The sequence below is a fragment of the Arachis ipaensis genome, chromosome B01, assembly GCF_000816755.2.
Source record: "Arachis ipaensis cultivar K30076 chromosome B01, Araip1.1, whole genome shotgun sequence".
NCBI classification, from domain to species: domain Eukaryota; kingdom Viridiplantae; phylum Streptophyta; class Magnoliopsida; order Fabales; family Fabaceae; genus Arachis; species Arachis ipaensis.
The window spans coordinates 5,676,539-5,699,629 of NC_029785.2; the positions used below are offsets into that span (position 1 = coordinate 5,676,539).

The following is a 23,091-nucleotide window of genomic DNA, read 5'->3' on the forward strand; positions in this document are numbered from 1 at the left end:
GCTCAATAATCATATTAAATCAATATTTGATCTACCTTGGTAGAAATTTTTACTGTATGAATGAATTAGTAATTACAGTGTGCAAATCAATATTTGGATTTCCTCTTTAACTTGGCCGTTTTATTTAATTTGTAACACTGTGCATCTCCTATTCCATATATTTTCCTTTTATCCGGAGCATCACTTAATCCATGAAATTTAGGTTTTGGTTTTAATTTTGTTATTAATATTATATAAGATATATCATGTACATCAAAGATTTAGATTTAAATGGTTTAACCGTAGATATCGCTGATCACACTTAGTGGTGTAAGGCTTGGTTGTTATTATTATTGTTGTTTATATAATATGAACAGTGAGAATAGATTTAAGTAGCTTCTATTATTTCTATTTGTAGGGTATGTTGATTTCATTTATTTTATTTATTTATTTGACAGCATAGATACATACTGAAATCTAAGCTGAACATAAAATAGAAGTTTTAAATTCCCTTGACTATCTTGAATCTCGTGGTTTTTCCTATTATAATGATCAATTTTATCACCAGGACAACAAAAAGACCTGTCCCATTGGAGCACTGCCTATTTTATTCTGGAGAACTTTACAAAATTTGTGAAAATGAAACATTTCTGCCTCAGGGATTGAAAGCTGCAAAAGATGTTTCAAAGAAAAAGAATTTGACAGCTGGTGGTTCCGGGCCAAAGACGGGGACTTCAGCAGGCCGTGACAATGCCCGAGTTCAAAAACGGGATAATATGTCTCGAGGAAAACAGCATGGGAATAATTTCTCTGGAACTGGCAGAGGCTATCAGAATAATGGGAATGGCCAGAACAATTGGGAACTGAGGAGAGCAGATGCTTCAATGTGGTTGATGCTGATCAACAAACTCTCCAAAAAGTCATTGTTGCCTGTATGTTGATTATGTTCTTGTTAATATTTTAAGTTAAATTACTGAAGAAATCTTTTGTAAACTATTTCCAGTATAGGAACAGTTACTTAATTGGTTAAAAATGTTATAAACAACCACTTAGTAGCGGACCACTTTAGTGACTAGTTGTTTCTAAAATATACATATTTTTACTGAATTGCTTTTTTTGGTTCTCACCCTCTTTTACTGAGTGCTAGACCATAATTTAATGTTAAAAGTGGTTCTAGTGTTTCTGAATTTCCTTTTCATAAGAAATTTTAATAGGATTTCGGAGCTCTTGATTCTATTATTATTATTAGGTCAAAATTACAGCTCGCTATTAATACTCGTTTTTTTTTTTAATTGATACCTGTAAACTCTTTTTAGACATAATTTTTTCCATGATCCTAATGGATCTAGACTGTTAAGTCCTAGATGGGGAATGATTTCATTGGTTGATACTTGATATGGCAGGTGGCCTAGTAAAATAATTTGCTCATCTGTTACTGTTGTTAATGTGTAGTTCTGGGTCCAGTCCTTTTTTTCTTTTTATTTTTTAAATTTTTTTAAAAGCAAAATTCATCTCTTCAACGGAGAAAATTGTTAGCATTGTTGTTGTTATTGTTGTCGTTGTTAATTTATTTTTGCATTTGTAATTTTCCTTGGGAGTGCAGGTTGTTATATTTTGTTTCTCTAAGAACCGCTGTGATAGATCAGCTGATAGTATGACGGGAACTGACCTCACAAGTAGCTCAGAGAAAAGTGAGATTCGAGTTTTCTGTGACAAAGCATTTTCACGACTAAAGGGTTCTGACAGAAATTTACCGCAGGTTTGTTGTCCAACAGCTTAGTATTTTTATATTTGAGCTGGTCTTCTAGTTGCTTATGTTATTTCCAGGTTGTTCGAGTCCAAGATCTTCTTCGTAGAGGGATTGGCGTGCATCATGCTGGCCTCCTTCCAATTGTAAAGGAGGTTGTCGAAATGCTATTTTGCCGTGGTGTTATCAAGGTGAGATGCTTTCATTTTGTTATATATGACATTCATGGTTTCCTCTGACCTTACGTAAAAGCATACTCTTTGAGAAAGATGCTACAAGCTACTTTATTTTGTCTGTTTGTATTTAACTTTTAATTGTCATCGAACATCCTGGCTTTTGTTCTTCTAGGTCTTGTTTTCAACGGAGACATTTGCAATGGGAGTAAATGCACCTGCTAGAACTGTAAGTCTCTTTTAAGTGATGCTGCTAACACGGAGATGATGCATTGGAATTTTCAAGCAAGGCTATGTCCATAAGTATATTCAAATTCAAATAATTTTTGTATACATATTTACTCAGAAACTTTATTTTATTTTATTTTTTAAAATTAAATGATCTCGACACTCAAAAAGAGTGGAAAGTTTACTGGATCAGGCACTCAAATAACATGATATAGAGACAAAAAGGTACAAAAAACTCACTCATATAACTCGAGCAAAGGGGTCTCAGGAAGAAAAGACATGAAAGCATAACATTGAAAATCTACCTATTTTAAAAATGTAATCATGTGATTCACAGTCACACCCAGTGTAACTGCTGCTAGCAAATAGGCTGCTATGTTCATAGTTTTCTGTTGGTCCTTTTCAATATCAACAAGTAAGAGGGTGATTAATTTTACAAGCCTTTTTATCTACTTGCCAGTGTTGAAAAACATGTGATTACTTTTAGTTCCAGATATGTCATTTAAATTCCTTTTGCAGGTAGTCTTTGATGGTCTAAGGAAGTTTGATGGGAAGGAATTCAGGCAGCTATTACCAGGAGAATATACTCAAATGGCAGGACGTGCTGGCAGAAGAGGACTTGATAAGATTGGTACTGTCATTTTAATGTGTCGTGATGAACTCCCAGAGGAAAGAGATCTAAAGCATGTTACTGTTGGAAGTGCAACTCGTCTGGAGTCTCAGTTTAGGCTAACCTATATTATGATCCTACATCTCCTTCGAGTTGAAGAATTGAAGGTACACATGGCAATCATTTTCTTTTCTCTTGCAGTTTTCTGCTTTCTAGTAGCAGAAAGAGTGAGAATGAGATAAATCTATTTTGATAGAGATGTCAATTTGAGATCAGTTTAGAAGAGGGAACTTGATTTCTTAAATAAATGCAAGACTGATTCCTCTATTTGTCATCCTGCTACTCTGAAGATCCTGTTATTATGAAGATCAACTCTAATCTCATAGTAACGTCATTGCTGGGTTTGTTTTGCAACCAGAAAGTATGGTCATATTGGGAGATGTTGGACATGTGCGTCACTGGTCTTCTTTGATGGTCTAACTTATGTCTGACAGGATAACAAAGTATTAGTGTGTTTCTGATAGATAGCAAACCATTCACATGCTTTTTCCAAATAACTTACATTTTTAAGAGGGATGGTTTATGAGACGGTATTAGAGTTTTTATGATCGAGGTGTAGTGTTTGATGTTTGTTGTGCCTTATTCTTCTACAAAAATTAAGTTTCAGCACAAGGTGCAAATGAACATGTTCATTGTCCATGCTTAAAGTTCAAAAGAGACTCTTGTGAGAGGACATATTAGATAGAAAACCATTCACATGCTCTTTAGCCAACAACTTTGAGAGATGAGAAAAGAGAGTGGAGATTCTGTGGAATTTTCTACAAAGGGGGATATTATATTGGTGGTGATGGGAGGTGAAAAGAAGAGAATAGCAGAATTGGTGCTTGGGAAAGACTTGAACCTCTCAAACTCTAGTACTATTTTCTGATCTCACTTGTATCTTATTGGTATTGCACAAGCTTTTTGAGTATACATATCATAGTATGTTCATTTTTCTTGTTCTTGTACTGGTTTCTGACAGTTAAAGTGGATTGGATTATGATTAATTGGGAGTTGATTCGAATCCAATAAGTATATTATTAGGACAACCATACTACATGGATATCAGGAATCAGTCACCAATCAATCACCCGTATAGAAATACAGAATGACTCATTTACATTTATAATCAAATTTCATAAATAATATAATCAAACTAAATTCACCTTTATAATCAGACTTTATAAACAATATAATCAAACTTAATTCACATTTATAATCAAAATACAAATAAAAATATAAAAGTACAGAGGTGGCTGATTTCGGTATTCATGAGAAGTTTGATTATTTTGGTGGTTGATTAGTTGGAAAAATATGTGGAACACATGAATATACACTTTACGTGGTGGGTTCTTGGTGTTCATAGAGCATTTTTGGTTTTAGGAGGCAGTTGGATAAAGTGTGGAATGAAAGACTTCAAAGGGATATGTTCTGTTCTAATATATTACAACCTGTGCATGGTTCAACATGACCATTTAGTAAATGGTAATAACTCTCAGCAATATTGCAATTGCAGCCTCCATCATTACAAATTTAGTATTAATGAAAATACTATCCTTAAATACAAATATTATTTTCAATTTATTTAAACAGTTTTAAGTTTCATCCCTTTTGATCATGTCATAAAAATTTGATGGTGGTTTGCATTAGTTGTCATCTGATCTAGTTCATGTAGCTTATCAAACTTAACAGGGGGACAAGTCTTGGTTGTTATTTTTATTCTCAACTCTCTTGTTGAATTATTATCACATTCGTTGCAGGTTGAGGACATGCTAAAAAGAAGTTTTGCAGAATTCCATGCTCAAAAAAAACTTCCAGAAATGCAACAACTTTTGAAGTTAAAACTTAATCAGCCCACAAAAGCTATTGAGTAAGCCAATATCCTGTCCTTCTCTTCAGTATTATTGTCTCAGGCTTCCTTTCACATCTTTCATAAGAGAATCTTTTGGCCATCATAATTTATACTCGTAAATTTAACTGCATCTCATGGTAGGTGAGGATACTGTGCGTGTGTAATTGTACATAAGTGCAAGGGAGTTTTCATTCATCTATCTGCATGCATATGATACTATTCCTTTCTCACCTCAGATGAGTGGGGGTTTCCTTTGATGAGATTTGTTATTAGATGTCCTGATTGATTTTTAAATATTCACATTGATGACCAGTTATCAGCTGTCAGATTTTCCCCCTAGAATGTTGCTTATTTCATTTTTCTGTGATTTCTGATGCTTGCCTTTTTCCCCCTCCCGATTCAGATGTATAAAGGGCGAACCAACCATTGAAGAATACTATGATTTATATACAGAAGCTGAGACATACAGCAACCAGATATCAGAGGCAATAATGCAATCCCCTAATACACAACAATTTCTTACAACTGGAAGAGTTGTAGTCGTGAAATCAGAATCAGTGAGTTTTTATATCTTCTTCTAAAACAAAACTACTAAAACATAATTGAGTTGTGATGGTGAATGAGGATAGCAGTGAAACTAAATTCTCATCAAAGCCAACAACTCTCAGAGCTCAAACATTTATTCTTGCTTTGATTCACTAGTTTAAGTTTTTGATATGCATCTTCAAGTTGCAGGAATTAAAATAGTGGACCTACTGTGAATGTGAAATACTTTCTTTATGTTGTTATGATGCTATAACTGCTTGTGAAGCTAGTTTAAGCCATAATGTAATGGAGTACTGTTTTCATAATATGTTCATTTATTGTCTTGGGATCAAAATCTCGAATTGCCATTTGATTCCTTGACAGTGTAATAGGAGCTTAACCTGTATGATAATTGATTTGCAGGCCCAAGATCATTTGCTTGGGGTGGTTGTGAAAACTCCTTCTCAAACTAACAAGTTATATATTGTTTTGGTGATTAAACCTGACATGCCATCCTCGGTGGAAAATGCAAGTGGTGGTGGTTCACAGAATCAAAGTAATGCATTTGACCAAGGTTATTTTGTCATTCCAAAATCAAGGCGTGGTATGGGAGATGAATATATTACATCTGTTTCTGCCCGCAAAGGAAGAGGTGTCATCAATATCAAATTGCCGTATCTTGGTTCTGCTAGTGGAATGGGCTATGAAGTCCGAGAAGTTGATAGCAAAGAGTTTCTATGCATTTGCAGTAGCAAAATTAAAATTGACCAAGTTGGACTTCTTGAAGATGTTAGTAATTCTGTTTATGCAAAGACAGTTCAACTGCTCCTGGAATTGAAATCAGATGGAAATAAGTATCCTCCAGCTCTGGATCCTGTGAAAGGTATTACCATTTACCATTCTGTGTTTCAAAAAAACTATTGAATTTGATCATTTTTCCACTTATATAACAAATAAATCATGTTCAGTTGAAAATTGAAAGAGAAAAAGAATAATAAAATGGAAGAAAACCGTGATAAGTTTCTCTTGTCAATACTGTCACTTGTACGTGGCTTTTTGGGCATGTTAAGTTGCAAAGGCATGAAACATGGCTGAATTATAGAAACCATTTCTTTGCAATCGATTTTTTAAACATTAGTTCCTACCTGTAAGCTGTAATGCTGATGGTTTCTACAGTTGAGGCTGTTTTTCATACTCATTTAGGTTTAGGGACGTCTTCATCTTCTCTTGTAACATTTGGGCGAACAGTTCTGATTATAAAACCTAGGCTTAATCGAGTATCACTTTAAATTTGTTTCAGATCTTAAGCTGAGAGATGTATTACTTGTGCAAACATACCACAAGTGGACTAAGTTGTTAGAAAAGATGTCTCAGAATCCGTGTCATGGGTGTATAAAATTGGAAGAGCACCTAAAGTTAGCTAAAGAGATGAAGAAGCACAAAGAAGAAGTACATGATCTTCAGTTTCAAATTTCTGATGATGCACTTCAACAGATGCCTGACTTTCAGGGCCGGGTAAATTAAATAATTTTTTTAGGATTCATTAAAGTTAGTATACTGTAAAGTGAGAAATTAAAGTTTATTCAGTGTTGGATTATTTGGTGAGACCTACATAGAATAGAAGTTATTGATATAATGATTAATAACCCTTCACTTACTACTTACTAAGAGGATGGTAATCCTTGTTTTTTGTGCTCAACTGTACTCTTTCTCCAGATAGATGTGCTGAAGAAAATTGGATGTATTGATGAAGACCTTGTAGTTCAAATGAAAGGACGTGTCGCCTGTGAGATGAATTCTGGGGAGGAGTTGATTTGCACTGAGTGCTTGTTTGAGAACCAACTGGATGATCTTGAACCAGAAGAAGCAGTGGCATTAATGTCTGCTTTTGTATTCCAGCAGAAGAACACATCTGACCCTTCGCTCACACCGACACTGGCCAAAGCAAGACAAAGGTAACTCGCAATTGTGTATTTCTGAAATTCTATTTAAGCAACCTAGAAGCCTATGCCAAGTAAAGGCATCAATAATCATTCATATAACAAAATGTTTTCGTCTTGTCTTGTAAGAAAGGCAGCTTAGTGTACAAGGCCTGTTGGTTGGGTCTGGGAAATGCACATATCCTTGTATCCATAAAATCAAAGAGATCGTTTCTAAAATTTAAATCTGTTAGACTGACTTTCAATTCGCATGGCAGCAACCTTTACCATTACGTCATTTTATCTTGCTGCATTCAGACATCAGATTGTAATGAAGAGTTGAATTTTATTATGAATTCCTGGTTTGATGTATTTGTTACAGATTGTACAATACAGCAATAAGGCTTGGGGAACTTCAAGCTCACTTCCATCTGCCGATAAACCCGGAGGAGTATGCCCAAGAAAATCTCAAATTTGGTCTCGTTGAAGTGGTTTATGAATGGGCTAAGGTTTCTTTCTACAGACAATTACAAATTCAGTACTTTTACCATTGATTTGTTGTGATCCATTGTCAAATCTCTAATTTCCATTGCAGGGTACTCCGTTTGCCGATATCTGTGAACTTACAGATGTTCCTGAAGGTCTGATAGTAAGGACAATTGTCAGGTTGGATGAGACCTGCCGCGAGTTCAAAAACTCTGCCGCTATTATGGGGAATTCTGCTCTCTGCAAAAAAATGGAGATAGCTTCTAATGCAATAAAGCGTGACATTGTATTTGCAGCTAGCTTGTATATTACAGGCGTATGATCATTATTGAAAATGTTAATGTTAGGTTTAGTAATGCTTGTACATAATGAATTCATAGCAATTCTTGTAGCTCCTTTTGTATGTACCTTACCACTTCTTTTACCCCTTCCTGTCTCTTACTCTTAATGAATCCTTATTTATGATTTCAGGATAAGATGCTTGCTATACAAAATATTTAAACAAAATGGCTGGTCATGATGTGAGTTTTTTGGATTTTTCAAGCAAAGTCGATCTGCATATTAAGAAAAAAACATTTCTGGATTGAGGAAAGTCAACTTGATAATAGTCATCTCTTATCTCTTTATATAAAATTTTGTTGTGTGAGAATAGTTTAGTTGTTGATTTTAAATATATGGTTAAACTCTACTTATTTATATACAATAATTAACATTGATTTGATACATACTAATATACTATATAATTTTTTTTAAGAACAAAGCTGTATAAAAAAAGCCAACAGCAAAGCTCCAAACGTCATCCTGTAGGAGTTGGGCAACCACTTCAGGAGTATGAGAATTTATTTTCAAGTGAATGAGAAGTTTTCTACTTATTTTTATTCCTTGGACAAATATATTTTAATATTATCTGACTAATCCTTTTCATTTATTGATATATTCTGAAAATATCAAGCAACTTAACAATAATGAGGGCTTTGATTAATAACCAGTGTTTGTCCTCTTCCTCCTAATGTTTGACATTTATTTTAACAGTTATGTATGAAGATCAATGTAGTTCGAGTATCATAAATAAAATAGGTGTTTATTTACTTGAAAACAATAAAATTCATGAACAAATAAGAAAATATTTATGTATATGTCCGTGTGTGTATGGATATATCTATTATGTATGTCAAAAACAATGTGCTACTGCATATGTTAAATGTGAATAATTTATCTCTTCACAAAAAACTTATTTTTATTTCTTTATTTTATACATCCTTTAATGTATTTTTATTTTATTAATTTTAAAAATTATATATTTAAAATTTTTATTAATTGATTATTGAGTAATTTTTATTCATTCCTCCAAAATTTCTCAAAATCAAATTTGTGCAAGAACCCAAGAACTGACGTGCTTACACCAACTACTTGGCTGGTCTTTATCCAATATTGACTTTTGGAATTTCCTTGATTTCCTTATTTATTATGAGTGTAAGGATTAGGAACAACATTTTTTTCTCCATGTTTTAATTTTTCTTAATATATTTGTCAAGTATAAAATTTAAAATATCTATCTATTTATAATACTAAAGAAAAATATTATATGACCAATATTTTTCTCTTGATTTTGCTTTGTAATTGAACCAATACTAGCCAACTCTCTAACTTTAGTCTAACTAGGTAACTAACTATTAAAATTATTTATTTGACCCTCATCCCACGGAGGGTTTAAGATTTAGGATTTATGGTGTCTATGGCCGACTCCAAAGGCGAAGTTGTGGTGGTGTTGGGAGGGAAAAAATGATGAGAAAGAAGATTACGAATAAAAAGGTAAATAAATAAATAAATAAAATATCAGAAAAAATTAGTTTGAAATTGGACACAAAATTGGTTCCCTAGCTGGATTTTTTTGGTAACTCATCTAGAAAGTAATTAGATTAATTGAAATTAGTGAGTCAAAAACCCTTTAAAAAATAAGTTGAATTTTGGCAAACTTAAAAGATAAGCAAAAATTATTGGTCTTAATTTTATGTTATTAGTTATACATTTAAACCAACTTGTACGTGAAGAAAAAGCATACTGTCTAGACATTATTATCCTAAATATTTTATGTTTTGTTTAGAATGGAAAAAAGAGTGCAAACTCAAAGTCAATTAATTGTCTCAGCATTAAAACAAAGTAAGAGAGAAAAAATATTTAAAAATAAAAAATTACACTTTATTTTTTTAAGTGAAAATCTAAAATTTAGAGGATCCAAATTCATAAAGAGATATGACAGAATGACTCATGATCGTATGAGTTCAATAAATTAACATAAAAATAGGATCATAGGAGAAGAAAAAATTAAAGGAAAGAAAGAAATTAGGACTTAGAGAGAAAAAGAAAAGATAAAAAATAAATTAGGTGAATTATATAAGTATATGTTGTCCAAAATAAATTCTTGTCCGACTTATCTTCAATTGTCTGCAGAGGAAGAAATGAATAACAATAAAATACATTACTTTTCGTGCAAGAAAAATCCAAATAACATAATTTAATAAATGTAGGATTAGAAAAAAGATTTAAAAAAATAAAAAAATAGATAGATTCAAAGTCAAAATATTGGCCACCGGAATGAGTAGTCAAAGATTTAATAAGATTCCATTGTGTTGAGGCAAACATGTTCCATTTCAATTACATGTCCTAGTTTGTTGAAAATTTGTTTCCTTAATATTATTATTCATCTCATTTCCCAGGTTCAACTGCATGCATGGAGACACCTAAATTCAGCACAGGCTTTGTTTTTTGTTTATTCTTGTTTTGTGTTCATGCAGCATTGGTCTTTGCTTCAACCTCAAATGTATCATACTTCTTCCCTATCTCTCACATACTCCTTTTTTTTTTAATAAATTCGTTTTGTAACCAAATTTTCTCTTTCAAGTTTAGTTATATGTTAAAAGAAGTTGAAATAGAGTTTTTATTTTACAAATTGAAAAAAAAAAAGTAGAGTTAAGTAGTAAATATTAAAAAAAGGGAAAGTATAGGGAGCCAATGGAATATTTGTACAATGTGAACAATGGAGGTTTAGGGAGTATTAGAGATATAAACATTAGTGTTACCTTTTTCCATCGGCGTAAGCTTCTGGGATGATTAGTATCATGACATGGTATAAGAGCTTTAGATCTGAAAGGTCAAAAGTTTGATCTTTAGTGAACCCCAAAATCATCTTAAGCTTTTGGGATGAGTGATTTTATGATATAAGATGTTTAATATTATGGGTGATGTTCATTTTGTAACTCATATAACCCATAGCCCATTGTACACATTGTACAAATATTCCATTGGCGTTTTCAATGTATTCATACAGAAAGGCTGACATAGATGTTATGGGTTAGCGGAATCTTTTTCCCGTGTTCCATATTTCTTCTTTTCTGAATCCCTTCCGTAAAGGAGCCGAATGAAACAAAAGTTTCCCGTTCGGTTTTGAATTAGAGACGTTAAAAAAAAAAAAGATAAATAAACGTCGACTATAACCCCTAGCCTTCCAAGCTAACGATGCGGGTTCGATTCCTCTAGTAGGACTCTTCAAAAAATTTATAACCTTTATTTTGAGAATTTTTAGGGTATATAAGTATTGGTGGAAGAAAATGGGCTCCTTAAATTCCTACAAATTAGTAAATAAAATTTAATTTTCAAATTGAATTTTCTTGATTTTAGTGGCAACATTCACAAGATTGGTTGAACCATGGTGGAGATTTGTTCAACAGAAGATATGGCTATAAAGAGTTTAAAATCAGCCCCAAAACAGCACCGAACCTAAGTTTGAAGTGGAAATTCTATGCAGGAAAAGATATAACTGCAACACCAGCAATATATGAAGATACCCTTTATTTTCCAAGTTGGAATGGTAACATATATGCAGTGAATGAAACAAATGGATCCCTTATTTGGAAGCAGAACTTGCATGAATTAACAGGTCTAAATGCAACTGGATTAGTGCTCAATGTGAATTGGACAGTGTCAAGATCAACTCCTACAATAGTTGGTGATCATGATTTATTGATGGTTGGAATTTATGGCCCTGCTGCAGTTATTGGTCTAAACAGAACAAATGGTAAGCTTTTGTGGTTAACCTATTTGGATCATCATCCTGCAGCACTTATCACCATGTCTGGAACATATTACAAAGGGTTAGTACATGAATAATAATGCCACCTTTCTCTTTCTAATTCATACTCTGCATTTCTTCTTCTTTTTTAGTTTTTTTTTAGTTTTTTTTTGGGGGTAAAGTTAAACTCAATACTCAATAGTTATGCTGATGAACTTGGTGGCAAAATACATCTTTAAAAAATATATATATGTTTGCTGCTATTCTATTTTTGGATTCATAAGTTTTTTTAATTATTCTTGAAGTTTTATAATTCAAACATTTCTAATTTGATTTTTATACTGAAGAAAGAATTTTCAATAAGTTTCTTTTAATTGTGATTAAGTCCCTTTGTACAATTTATTTCCTATTGTCTAACATGGAGTTTAACTACAATATTTTAAATTAAAAGTCTAGTTGAAATAAAATTGTTTATATGCTATAAGATTTTGATATGAAGTATTTTAGTTACAAGATCTTAATTAAAAAGATTTCTATTGTAATATAAAAAATCTAATAAAACTTTATAAAGTAAAGAGACATTAAAAATTGAACAAAACTAGAGGGACATCTATAATAATTTAACCTAAAGTGTTTCCACAAAGTCAACCATCTGAAAATGTTAGAAAACAGCAAATCCTTGTTCAGTTGTTGATAATAAATATATTACTACGCAATATGCCTTAAATATGAGATGACATTTATTTTATTTTGCATCAAGAGGTATACTCTATGATTGTTCAAAGAATATGATGAGCTATTCAACATTATGCAAGTTCTTACCCAATCTAAGTTGCAAACCAGAATTGAACAAATGTGGCAATATTTTTATCTTACACTTTCAATTGAATTCTGAATTACTTATGGTGCATTGGTATCCATTAGAGGTTACTATGTTGGAACATCATCACTAGAAGAAGCTGAAACCATTGAACGATGCTGCATATTTCGAGGCAGCATGGCGAAACTTGATGCCTTATCCGGCGCCATCATATGGCAAACCTACACGTTACCGGATAACAATGGCACGGTTGGAGGGTATGCAGGAGCAGCCATATGGGGTAGCAGCCCCTCCATTGATGCTCAAAGAAACCATGTCTACATTGCCACTGGGAACCTCTACTCTGCGCCGCAACGAATACTTGAGTGTCAAGAAAGGCAGAGCAACAGAACAGTGCCTACTGAACCTGATGACTGTGTTGAGCCTGAAAACCACTCCAATTCAATCTTGGCCCTTGATTTGGACACTGGAAAGATCGAATGGTACCGGCAACTAGGAGGGTATGATGTATGGTTTTATCAATGCAACAATGCTTCAATTCCCGGTTGTCCTCCTTCTGGTCCTACCCCTGATGCTGATTTTGGTGAGGCACCAATGATGTTGAGTGTATATGTTAATGGAACTAAGAAAGATCTTGTTGCTGCTGTTCAGAAAAGTGGCTATGCATGGGCTTTGGATCGCAACAATGGCAACATTACTTGGTTCACGGTAAGACCTGAAAACGTTTTGAATCAAAGACTGGCTGAACTCAAGTGTGAGTCACACTAAAATGTTTGACATAGATAAAGCAATTAGAATCATAAATGAAATCAATTATAACAGTAAATCATTACCTAATGAAGTGATAAATGAAAACCTCAATCACATTTCAAGATTACACAAAGTCAAATCCTATCATAAAAAATTTATTTTTATCATGTATCAATAACTGTGTTGTATCATAACAAATTCATGCTTTTCATAATTCTCACCGTGGATAAAAAATGTTATATACACACAAAAAATAAGTCACTGAATCAATCATTATATATTTGTATATAAAATATATTTAACTTGTTTTCAATATACACTGATGTGATGACTGATTTTTTGTTTATAGGTGGTATGGTTGAAGCTTACATGTAGAGCAGTAACTAATCAATGAATAAAACATTCACACTTTTGAGCTTTGCCCCTTTTGCAGGAAGCTGGACCAGGCGGAATAGTAGGAGGAGGAACATGGGGTGCGGCGACGGACGAAAGGAGAGTTTACACAAACATTGTAAATTCCGGGGCCAAAAACTTCACTCTTGCACCATCAAACAGAACCACAACTAGTGGTGGTTGGGTGGCAATGGATGCAAATAATGGGAAAATTGTATGGTCCACTGCTAATCCTAGTAACAGCACTTCTATTGGACCTGTTAGTGTTGCAAATGATGTTGTCTTTGCTGGATCAATAGACCTATTGGGGTCAATATATGCAATGAATGCAAAAAATGGGAAGATTTTGTGGTCCTACAAAACTGGAGCAAGTGTCTATGGAGGCATGTCAATTAGCAACGGTTGCATATATGTTGGCAGTGGTTATAATGTTAGTTTGGGGTTTCCTATCTTGTCGGGTGGAACCTCGTTATCTGCATTTTGTGTCTAAGAACTTTACATCATATATTGTTAACTACTCCACTCACTGTGAGTAATGTAAACTTTTTTCAATAAAATTATCAAGAAAAGTAAATTTGTTCTATCAATTTTAATGGTGTTGGTTTTATCTAGCCGATGTCATCAGTGTTAGAATTTGATGCATGGATTCAATAGTTTCTGGCTTAACAGTAAACACTTAATCCAAGAAGTTGGATATTATCCATATCGGTTGAAACTCTGAATGCTTAAACAACTTGGGCTGATCTAGTGATTAGTTCACTAGTTCGCTTAAGCAAGTATCCGAGTTCGAATCCCACATTGTAGATGTAGTAACCTATTTTCGATTCGCGACGGATTAGTTCTAAGCTTGTCGGACGAGGGATATCGTGAATGCTTAACTTGGATCTATTCTTGTTATTGATCCTATTTTCCCCCCCTTCACTCTGTTGTTGGTCTGCTGTTGCTTACTAATTGAACAACCTGCATTATTCTGAGTAAGCATCTTTATGAATGTTTGTTGTATGTTGAAAGGAACTACTCATTGAAATTTTATGTTCACTTTATAGTATGCTGCATTAGATTATTGACCTTCTGTTATATGCCACTTTCTGATAATAGATTACTTAAACAAGCCTCTGCATCTAGTTTGGCAACTCTTATGTTTCCAGTACTATTTATAGGAGCCAGGAATTGAAGTCTTCTTTGTAGGCTTCTATTATTTTCCCTTTGTTTATCTGTAATTATATAGAAGAAAATTAGAATACATTATTTCCTAATAAGTTCGGCCTCGATGAGGGGCCCTGTTCTTTTTCCTTTGTAAATACATACTCTCTTTAGAGTATACCTGATTTTATCTTTCTTAATAATTGTGTATTCTTTGCATGTCTTATTTACTTAGATATGGATAGAAGTTGGATTTTGAATCCACAGGGCAGTGTAGAATACCAGGAAGGAGTGAAACATTTGTCGGACTTTACATTTGCTAATGCATCGTCTGATGGCATGATAAAGTGTCCTTGTTCTCTATGTGGGTTTCGATATTTTCAAACAAGAGAGGATGCGTACGATCACTTGTTGGTTATATCATGGGGAGAGGCACGTAAAAGAGAGCTCTAACTGTAAACGAGAAGCCAAACGCACTAGATCCCGTGCCTATTGAGTGGTTTTGTGGGAGTTTTGGGGAATGACTTTGAAAATTTTCCCATTTGTGAAGAAAGTTGGAAGACAATGAGAGGGAAAGACCAAGTGTATAACAATATTGTCAAGGTATAATTTTTTAGTTGTGTTTGCACAGAGTCAATTTGGTTTTAAATTACTAACAAGTTTGATTTATTTTTGTAGGCGAGCTTCCACTTTGAGGAGGATAGTGAAGGCATGATCAAGCAGATGATTGTGAAGAGAATAGGCAAAATTTGGAAGGATACAAGAAGAAAGTTGTTTCACCAATTTTATGATGGAACAAAGACTTTGGAACAGAATATTGCCCAATGCCCAGAAGGAATAGATCCAAGTCATTGGAAATGGTCCCTTGAATACCGCATGAGGGCTGACACACAGGTCAAAGTTATTGAATAATGAATTGGTATCTAAGTATATTTATCTATGGCATATTGAGTTGGATTAAATTGTTTTCTTAGTATACTTATATATGATGGCACAATTGGAGAAGTGCAGAAAAAATGCACTCACACAGGCTGTTCAAAAAGCTTAGCAAGGCGAAGAGAAGAAGAGATAATCAGTCTCAAAGTTGTTTTAGGCTATTTCATTGTTTTCTTATTTTTCATTTGTTGGGTTTATAATTGTCTCAATGTCAATATACAGGAACGATTACAGGGGAGACGCGTTAGTCGAGGAGAGATTTGGAATAAGGTGCATAAGAGAAAGGATGTCTCTTATATCCATAATAATGTGCAAACCACGGGTGTAAGTATTTTGTTAAAGCTATGTTTTCCTTTAGAATTTAAAAGTGCTACAATTGAACTCTTATATGTGACAGGAAACGATTATGAATATTGCGTGTTTAGATGACTCTTCTAGGGAACTACCACAAAATGATCCAGTTACTCAAGCTCTTGAAAAAAGAACACCCAGGTCGAGTTCATGGTGTGGGTTTCAAGCCATGTTCTACTCAACGCTCTGCTGGTCAAACTGCACAACAGTTGAGTCATGGAGCTCAAATAGAGCTGAATTAGAGTGTACTTGTTGAACTACAGGCAACGATGGCAGCAGAGAAGTTGAAACGGCAGGCCATGGAAAATGTTTTGAGAGGTGAAAACTCAATCAACTTCACGTGAAGTTGATAGCTGAGAGCTGTTAAATGATTTGAATGATTTGATTAAATTTTTATCTAACTACTCTCAGTTATTAACTTTACGTAAAATTAACTGCACCTAAGTTTCCACCGTTTTGAGATACCTTATTCAACAGCAAGGAGATGATTTACCATCTGACGTTGCGGCATGGTTGAATTCCTTGGTACGCATCCTGAGTTTAAGAAATGTGCTTAGATTTCGTCTACAATTTATTAGTGTGTTGAATCAAATAGATATATGATTTATCATCAAAACATGAATGTATCTGTATCTATTTTTCAGACATCGGACAAGCGGAGTGCACCGATTTCGTCACCTGTAAGGCCATCTTCTTGTGGCAGTTAAAGGAGTAGCGACAATTTTAGAATTGCTGCAATGAAACAAGACATACAATTCAAATTTGCAGCGGCTAAAGGAAAGTCACAAGTATGTGGCTATTGAAAGCGCCACTAAAGATATGCGTTGCAAGTGCCAATAAAGTGACCCTTGCTAATTGTTTGTCAAGTTAATTTACACGTAATTTTAATTTAACTTAATTTAGGCACATGCCCACAAAACGTGGTTGAAATTAGTTTCTGAAACTCTATATTTTTACATATTTTATTACTTATTTAATTGTATAATTTTATAGAATTGATCTTTATTTTTATATTGTGTGTATACTTGTGTCCGTAAACTTCATTCATATAACAAAATGTTTTCGTCTTGTCTTATAAAAAAAAGCAGCTTAGTGTACAAGGCTCCCTTTGGTTGGATCTGGGAAATGTACACATCTTGGGAAGTTCTGTGGTGCTTACACAAAAAGAATGCATGCGATGCTGTGCTTGGGTGTCGTAATGAGATAAAGACGCGTGTATGGGTTTGGTGATATGGGCCGAAGTAGTGGATTTGAACTCAACCAAAAAAGGGAGGGAGGAAATTGCATCGGACAAAATGAAAGCTAACCCAAAAGACAAAAGAAAAAAGAAAAGTGGTTCAAAAACATGAGAGGAATAACAAGCTCCATCTCCTCTCTCAAAAAATCTTGAATATTCATGTCTGTATTTTATTTCAAACAATTTTTAAAATAATATCCATTACCAAAGTAGTAAAAAATTAGGGCCTAAAATCAATACATGTTTCGGCCTCATATCAAAATCTATAACAATATATAATCTATAACAATATATAATAGGAATAGGGAATTTTGGTATCCAATTCTTTTTTTTTCTTATTTTACTCCTATTTTTATAAACTAAAACTATGTACTCAGTCATGTTTTGTAAACTCTCCATTAACCGACGAGAGAGTTACGTAACTTCTTCACTTTCAATCATGAAAGGGATTAAAATCTCTACCTTTTAATAATATAAAAATTAAACATAATAAATATAAAAATTAGAGTTAACATTATAATAGAAAAATATTTTATTAAACATTTTGAGTAATATTTTTATATAACAGGTAATCTATAACAATATATAAGTGCTAGATTTAAGTTTCAATATTGTCCTTAATGAGAGAGATTTATTATGAAAAAAAATTTTTTGGTCAGTTACTTTAAATAAAAAAAACTTCCACCCATTTTAAACATCGACTTCATTACAAATTTTCTATTGGATGTAAATCATTGTTGCGAATTTTTAATGAATAAAAATAAAATAATTTAAACAGCGCAATTTTTTTTAAATAAATGTATAAAGAATAATTTTTCTCTTTAAATTATTATTATCCTATTATTTTAATATACTCTTAGTATCTACACAATATATAATGATAATTTGTATTCAAATTTAAGTTCCAATATTACTTCTAGAAAAAGGTTTATTATTAAAAAAATTCTTCTGCCATACAAAAAATTTCTACCTATTTTTTCATAGGGACAATTTTTTTAAAAATAAATTTACGCAGAATAATTTATCTCTTCAAATTATTCTCATACTCTTTTAATATACTCTACATACTTACACAATATATAATGTCAATTGGCGTCTAAATTTAAATTTTAATATTACCTTTAATAACAGAAGTTTATTATTAAAATAATTTCTACACATGTTTTACAGCAACTTTATTAAAAGTTTTCTATTGTATATAAATTATTCATGCAGATTTTTTTTATTATGGATATGTTTTTATAAGAATAAAAGTAAAATAGTTTAATAGGGCAATATTTTTTTAAAAAACTTTACACAGAATAATTTTTGTACCAATATATCATGATTCATTTTATATATAATATTCATTCATCTAAGTTCATTCATGAAATATCTTATAAAAATTGTATTTAAGTAATTTTTTTAATCTTATAACTATTTTATATTTTAAAATTTTTTAATATATCATGATTCATTTTTTGTATTGTATTTTTATTCCAGGTTTATTTTTATGTTTCATTTTAGTTTTGTTAATAAAAAAGTATGAACATTAATTTTAATTTTTAACTTTTAGGATAAATAAAAAGATGAGACATTTTTTAATAAATTAGATGATTGAAAAATTAATTATTATAGAAGAAGTTAAGTTTATTTTTTGACTATAAGAATACATATAATTCACTCTTAAATGCAATCAAAATAAATATAAATTTATTCAAATTTTTAAATTTTACATTAATTATTAAAATCATGATATAATAGATGTACTCCTATAAAAAAAATGAAAATGACTTCATAATTTAAATTTATTAAAATTATGATATAATAGAATTAAATTTATAATTTCAAAAATAAAAATATAAAAATATTTTTTTAATTCAATAGAAAAGCAGCTGAGCAGACATGACAGTGCCTGTTTAGCCGCTAGTATAGAATATATATGTTCCATACCAAAAATTCACTACTATAATTCGAACCACATGATTACATGAATGTTTTAAGTGAATAATTTCAAAATATTTTATTTTTGTATGAAATTTGTTGTTGATTTTAAATTTAAATTATATCTTCTTATTTTAAATTATTTTTAATTTTTGTTAAATATTTTTAATGATTGTATTATTATAATCTTGATGTTAACAAAAAATATAATAATATTTTATTTAAATTAATATAATTATTTTGTTAATTAAATTAAAATAATAATTAAATAATTCTTTAAAAAATTAGAATTTAGAACATTCATTAGTATGTGTTTATAAATGCTACTCAAAATTATTCATAAATTACAACACAATTTAATCCCACCCTATGATAATAAATTAACGTATAAATGGAACTCAAAATTGTTCATAATCTGCACAATCATTCTTTGTTTTTTATCAGGATAATCATTCTATTTTAGTATTTTTTGTTGATCCAAGATAGATGTATCATAACGTGAAACTCATATGCCAACAACAGCTCCATGCCTGTCAGAAATTTTTATTGACGGACTCATCACCATAAACTTGATTCTTTGCGTATCTTATTCGCCCAAAAACAAGCCCAACCTCTCTTACCCCACTTGAATACTATTCTTATCAGTCCAACCACCTCCAAAAATAGTTAATAGAAATGTGAGAAGTGTTGATCCAATAAAATATTATAAAATAGAACAAAATAATACATGCCTGTTTTAAATTAAGCTCTTTTTTCACAATTTTTTTTTTGTCAATGGATTGGACAACCCCAATTTTAGGTAGTCTAATGAATTGGACAACTCCTAATTTTAGATACACAATACATGCACACACTCTTCACATATTTATTATATTTTTCCCCTCAAATGCATCCTCTAGAGTTTGAACTCTAAACGTTAGTGGTGGAGAGGGGGTGAAACGGCCACATGAGGTAAGGCTCTTCGGCTCTTTTTCCACAACTTTAAATGCACATTGAATTTGCATGGGACAAACAACAACCACAACAATAATAATGAGAGTGTTAGGTAAATAATGACCATCTTGAACAATATAAATAACCACCAATTAAATAAAAATACACTATATCTCTAAATTAACTATCTAAATCTTAATATTAAAATAACTATCTATACTGGATGCCTCCGGTACGGGTTGAGAGATGGATCGAAAACTTACGGGTCGGGCGGATGTCGGATTGTTTGACTGAAGCAATGGGGTGGTACCTGCAAAGACACTCCAACGCTCAAGTCAGAATGGATCTAAGAGGTATAAGGTGTGAGGAGTGAATGACATACCTGAAGGGACCAGGGGCTCCCTTTTATATAGGTGATGGTGATTATCTTATTTTATCTTATTCGATTAAGATAAGGGAAGTATTTGAATTTGATTGTCGGTTAGAAGTTCTAGTAGGTCGGTTTTGGACTTTCCAAAAGGGTGAAGCGGGTCGGACCCGGGTAATCGGGTTCGGAGACCGTTCCGGGTGTGGGATCCGTGGGCCGGATCCGTAACACCATTCGTACACCTAGTGAAATGAATATCCGATATATCTATTATTCACATTATTTAGTATTTTAATTGTCTACCTATATTTTTCCTTATAATAAATTTGGAAACCGATAATAATTCTTTTATAATTTGCTTTAATGGCGTAGGAGAAGGTCAAATTAAAATATATAAAATACTAAATGCCCCAATTCACTAATTAATATAATTTATTAAATAAAATTACTCTATTTTGAGTATTTTCACTCACCAATTAATTTACCCCACTAATTTCACTAATTACTAGACAATAAGATAAAATTATATTAATAATATTGTTAGTACTTCCAATTAATAAATTATTTCAAAACCTAAAAATATAGGTATTATAAAGAGAATCGTGTGGGTTAAAAAATTATTATTTGGCCATTCTAAAAAATGACTTTAGGAATTAGATTTTAATATAATTTTTTGCAAGTATTATTGGTAAAATAAGATCCTTTTGTCTTTAAAATTTAGTAATTTTATATCAATTTAAGATCTTTTTATCTTTAAAATTTAATAATTTTATATCAATTGATTTATTTAAAAAAATTTTATTGTAAATGACTAATTTTTTAAAAACAAAAACACAAAGAAAAATCTAAATATCAAATTTTGCTTCAATTTTTTTTATATTTTTTAAATATTTATTTAAATATAATTACAAAAATTCAAATTAAATAGATAATTTATTTATTAAATATAAATTTTTTTTGTCATTTATAAAAAAATATAAATTTATTAATTTTTTCTGTTACATTTTCAAACCATTCTAAAACTATTTTGTCGAGTACTAAATTGACATTTAATTCTTTATCAAATTTTTTAATGCTTCGAACCCTATATTCATGTCACTTGCATCACAATAGAAAAAAAAAAGCAATCATGGATCCAAATCCACTATAATCAAAGGGTATTTTTGTCTTTTAAATATTAAATTAAAATTTTATTTTTTAATATATTTAAACAACATTAATCACAAAATTAATATTGTCAATGAGTTGTAACTCATATGAAGAAGGTTCAAGGATGAAGAAGGGTACTACTACTGAGGCTGATGCAAAAATAATTGATTTTGAGAAGAAGAAACGAAGTTCTTCAGGTATGGATCGATTCAAGAAGATGCAATGTTCAGTAACGCTAAGAAGGTTATTGGTTCATCCAGATGGAGTGTATTTCAAGAAAGGAAAGGCTTCGCGGATTCATGATGATTCAAAGCCTTCGATGGATTTGGAGAGTGTTCAATCGAAGCTACGGAACGATTTGTACAAGAAAACTGATCAATTTGCCTCTGATATCAGAACGGTGTTTCGCAATGCCATGTCCTGGTACCCTTCGAGGCATGAAGTTCATCGAATCGCCGCGAAGTTAAGCGATCTTTTCGAGACAAAGTGGAAGGATTTGGAGGGAAGATGGCTAGCTGAGAAGGAAAACAAGTTAGAGAATGAAGAAAAAAAGCCAAATTCAAAGCCTTTGAAATTGAATGCAGGGGAGAAAAGGAAACAACTTTCTGATTCAGATTTGTCAATTGCTATTGCTGAAGCTAAATTAATATTGGAGAAGAAGAAAACCAATGAAGCTACACAACAGAACAGAGTTTGCTTGCAAAGGAAGAAACAGAGGGAGATGATGCAGAAAATGGAGAGAACAGTTTTCTTTGATGATGCTTTCAAGTCCTTTCAGGATTTGGAAAACTTGTGTGGCCATTCACTGACACATTATTGCACAAAGGAAAATCCACTGTTGAAGAACCTCACAGGTTTGGTTCTTAAGGAAAAAGATCTTTAAGGTAGCGTTTGGTGGAGAGACAGAGACGGAAAGACTGAGACTGAGAGACAGAGACTAAGAGACAGGGATTGAAATAAATCTCAGTATTCTGTTTGGTGCAAAATGGGAGACAGGAATTGAAACAAGAATGAAACTCTAATTTAATTTGCACAAAGAGTAAAATTGGAATTAATTAATTGAAATGAAAGTATTTTAAGTATAAAATGTTATTAAAGTTTCAGTCTCCATCTCTAAAAATTTCAGTCCCCTGTGTCCCTACTTTTTGGAGGTACTGAAATACTGAAATTTTAGAGACAGAGACAGAAATTTTAGTACCAGTCTCTGAACTAACAAACACGATACTGAGTCTCAGTCTCTCAGTCTCTGTCTCAGTACCTCAAAACAAACACTACCTAAGAGAACAACTTTCTTAGTGAGGATTTGGAAGAAAGACAAGTTTTTTGATATTGTTCAATTTCGAGTAGAATTTGATTGTAGTTAATTTTGAAGTAACTTGAAACAATTGTAAGTATTATGTTAGCATCAATGACATTGTTTATATGTTTATATTCATTAATGTTTTTTTGGTATTGTTATATT

At 32.0% G+C, this 23,091-nt stretch overlaps 3 protein-coding genes and 1 long non-coding RNA gene across 7 annotated transcripts in view; all 4 read left to right on the top strand.

Annotated features, from left to right (window-relative positions):
* The window catches only part of LOC107609902 (DExH-box ATP-dependent RNA helicase DExH11), a 16,803-nt gene extending 8,738 nt beyond the window's left edge, over positions 1-8,065 (top strand). For 3 of the 4 annotated variants that reach the window (XM_021116619.1, XM_016311988.2, XM_016312051.2), the window contains 12 exons: positions 548-911; positions 1,583-1,738; positions 1,807-1,917; positions 2,075-2,128; positions 2,647-2,904; positions 4,537-4,646; positions 5,032-5,185; positions 5,577-6,036; positions 6,454-6,668; positions 6,870-7,108; positions 7,455-7,581; positions 7,668-8,065. In XM_021116619.1, the coding sequence (XP_020972278.1) occupies positions 548-911; positions 1,583-1,738; positions 1,807-1,917; positions 2,075-2,128; positions 2,647-2,904; positions 4,537-4,646; positions 5,032-5,185; positions 5,577-6,036; positions 6,454-6,668; positions 6,870-7,108; positions 7,455-7,581; positions 7,668-7,880 (2,461 nt within the window). In that variant the 3' untranslated portion in view covers positions 7,881-8,065. The remainder of the gene's footprint in view (positions 1-547; positions 912-1,582; positions 1,739-1,806; positions 1,918-2,074; positions 2,129-2,646; positions 2,905-4,536; positions 4,647-5,031; positions 5,186-5,576; positions 6,037-6,453; positions 6,669-6,869; positions 7,109-7,454; positions 7,582-7,667) is intronic. The other variant, XM_021116623.1, reaches the window with a different exon arrangement.
* Positions 10,138-14,177, top strand: LOC107610048 (polyvinylalcohol dehydrogenase). Its single transcript, XM_016312150.2, has 4 exons — positions 10,138-10,379; positions 11,237-11,709; positions 12,552-13,155; positions 13,631-14,177. The coding sequence occupies exons 1-4, from the start codon at positions 10,290-10,292 to the stop codon at positions 14,078-14,080; spliced, it is 1,617 nt and encodes a 538-aa protein (XP_016167636.1). The 5' UTR covers positions 10,138-10,289; the 3' UTR covers positions 14,081-14,177.
* Positions 15,904-16,949, top strand: LOC110271549. The gene is made up of 3 exons (XR_002362191.1): positions 15,904-15,993; positions 16,067-16,545; positions 16,665-16,949. It is a non-coding gene; the product is annotated as an uncharacterized LOC110271549 (long non-coding RNA).
* Positions 21,721-22,512, top strand: LOC107645001 (transcription factor GTE1-like). The gene has a single exon (XM_016348998.1). It carries the CDS (start codon positions 21,721-21,723, stop codon positions 22,510-22,512), a length of 792 nt encoding a protein of 263 aa, XP_016204484.1.